At 39.7% G+C, this 3245-nt stretch overlaps 1 protein-coding gene across 1 annotated transcript; it reads right to left on the minus strand.

Moving 5' to 3' along the window:
- Positions 1-1689: 1689 nt before the first annotated feature.
- Positions 1690-2649, minus strand: LOC147693403 (olfactory receptor 56A4-like). The gene has a single exon (XM_086935965.1). It carries the CDS (start codon positions 2647-2649, stop codon positions 1690-1692), a length of 960 nt encoding a protein of 319 aa, XP_086792091.1.
- Positions 2650-3245: the final 596 nt, after the last annotated feature.

Genomic DNA, 3245 nt, shown 5'->3' on the forward strand with positions numbered 1-3245 from the left:
AACTTTACAATATCATCAGTGCAAAGAATGTTTGAGGGAGTTTTTGCAAGGTACTTTTTTTGTGGACATTCACTTACAAGAATAGTTAAACAATGTTATCTAAATTACAATATAGTATATATATCTAATCACCCCAGCCTATCCTGCCACAAACTTCTTGATAAAACTGATTTCCCTCAAGAGTTGATCGCCATTACTTATGAGACAGGATTGACCCAAAAAAGCAATCATGTCTAGTGATTCTTTCAGGACTAAATTTCATAGTGAAATGCCAAAGTGTTAGCTGCGGTATCGGGGTCTGCGCATGGTTAACATGAGGGGAACCCTACCAAGATCCCACATGTGCCAAAACAATAAACCTAACAGAATCCATAGACATGTAACGTCAACGGATGGATATATTGACAAGGGTGCCCCTTAACTAATATTTCATGCAACACAGCAGAGTAAGGGATGCATCATAGGTAGAGAACAGAAATCCTCCATACTTACAAAGATATGGAGTGTTTCTGCTGTCTCCTAGCACTGGCATACAGGGTACAGCCTAGCTCAAAAGCATGCACCCTTGGACCAGGGTGCAAGGGAGCCTGTGTCCGCACAAATTGTTTTTGTGCAGGAATGCACACCATTCCTGCACAACACAATCTTTAGAGACATATTCCTCTTTCAATGAGTGTTTGAGAATGCAGTACATATGGTAAGAGGAAGTAACAAGGAGGAATACAAATATTTCTCCTTGTTATGCCTCTTCTCCGGTAGGTGCAATATTTTGTCACAAACCCAGGTTTACAAGTCTTTGTAAGTCTGGATTTGCCTCAAAATATATGGGAAGATGCATGTCCAATGCTCCACCCATGTACTGCCTTCCTGATGCAAAGTAACTAAAAGCAGCACTATGTGATACACAGCATTACTTTGTATTTACTGAACAACAGAGTCACACAAAGTGGCTGTGCATGGTTCAATAAATGCCGAAAATGATTTGGGGTTTGGGGATGCGCAACAAAAGTGTTGAAACCCCGACACAAAATCATACTAAATCTAGGTCTACATACACAGCTGAACTGCTTTCTGATGTCAAGATTGACGTCTTTGTTTCTAACCCAATATACAAATGGATTCAAGGCTTGTTGCACAATAAAACGGAATACATTCTGGATAACTGCCTTGTGGGTCACAATTCCACTCACTGATGTGTGTGTGTAATTACTAACACACTTGTTATTGAATATAAAAAAAAACAACTATGAGGTGGAAGCTACATGTTGCCCAAAGCCTTGATAATTGCTCCTTAAGCTTTAACACTGTATGCAGGATCAGGCAGTATGAAAAGGTGATGAACATATGGTTTAGGCCTAGCACTGAAGTACCCAAGTCCATTTGGGACACTGTATTGAAGCTTATATCATCACAGGCTAGTTTTATTATAGACCGGTTATTACAAAAGATATATTTGACAATGTAGTCTGAGCAATAGTTTAACCGGGCAGCACGCGAAGACAAAGGCACCATGAGTGACGCAGACCTCATGGTGATTCCAACCACAAATGTAACCACCAGTTTGGTATTGAGAATTGTAGAATACCTCAGAGAACTACAGAATGCAAAGAAAAGGTCAAAGGTCATGGCAACAAGTATATCTGATGCAAACCTGACAGAAAATCATACTAAACTGATTTAAATCTAGATCTAAATCTTGCATCTGAACTGCTTTCTGATGCCAAGGTTGATGTCTTTGTTTCTAATACCATATATGATAGGATTCAAGGCTGGTGGCACACTGAAGACAAACACATTAAGGATGACTGCATTGTGGGCCATGATTTCATTTTTTGAGGTGTGTGAAATTGCTAACACAATTATAACTGAATATAAAATGGAAACAACAATGAGGTGGGAGCCACAAGTTCCCAAAGCCTTGATGATTGCTCCTTCTGCTTTGAGCTTCAACACAGCATGCAGGATCAGGCTGTAGGACAAGAAGATCAACATCAGGTCTGTCACTAGCAGTGAATTAGCTGCGGCCATTTGGTACACTTTGTTCAACCTTGTGTCATCACAGGCTAGCTTTAATACAGCTACAGTGTTACAAAAGGGGTATTTGATAATATTGTCAGAGCAATAATTTAATCGGGCAGAAAGCAAGGACCCTGGCAACGTGATGAACACAGACCTCAGAGTGATTCCCACCATAAATGTGACCAACAGCTTGTTATTGAGAATTGTAGAATACCTCAGAGGATTGCAGATTGCACAGAAGCGGTCAAAGGCCATGGCAACAAGGACACCCGACTCCATCGAGAAGAACACATGAGTAAAGAACATTTGAGTGAAGCATGCTGTCCAGCTAATTGAGTGTGCATCAAACCAAAGGAGGGCTAGAAGTTTAGGTGCAATGACTATGCTTAAAGCCAGATCAATGGTGGAGAGCATACAGAGGAAGTAACACATTGGCTCATGAAGACTCTGCTCCCTGTATATTGTTATTATGAGTGTTACATTGCCGATTACTCCGAAAAGAAGGCTAAGAACCAAAGGAACAGAGAACCAGGGCTGCCAATGCTCGAAACCAGGAAAGCCATATAGAATGAAATCTGTGATCTGCTTGGCCGTTGAGTTGATGCTTAAGAATCCTGTGTCCACCAGCATGATCTCAATCTCTGGAAAGGAAAGTGAGACATGAACGTGCAGTCTGTAGACATAACTCAATTTTAGATGAGAAAATGTTGTTATTGAAAAAACATTAGTCTTACACATCTAAATCATGACTCCTACCGAGCAAAATTTGGAAGATATGATGATTTTAGATATTCACCAATAAATATATTATTGTCTTTCTGTGCAGTACACAATATAACATCCACCTTCACTTAACCTGCATATAACCTCTGACTTGTTTGTTAATAAATGGTCATTTAGCAAAAAACTGTTAGCATAAACTGAGGTCCTTGTTGTAGGTAAAGCAAATATGTCAGATCCAGAGCTCAACTCGAAAGCTGAATATCTGATTATAATTCATTATTGTCATATATAGAATGCCCCCCATAATAGAGAAACCAATGGCAGCAGAGTGTGACACTGACTCCTCTAACCTCACGCATAATTAGTTCCATAATAAATTCCTTGAATAGCAAGATTTGAAGGTTTACAGTATTGAGGGTGCTAACTTTGAAACTTAAGTTACTTTTGAATTGTATGAGTGTACAAGGGTGGGGTACAGTATGAATACTGACCCTACAACTGTA

This window comes from Lissotriton vulgaris, chromosome 8 (genome assembly GCF_964263255.1).
Source record: "Lissotriton vulgaris chromosome 8, aLisVul1.2, whole genome shotgun sequence".
NCBI classification, from domain to species: domain Eukaryota; kingdom Metazoa; phylum Chordata; class Amphibia; order Caudata; family Salamandridae; genus Lissotriton; species Lissotriton vulgaris.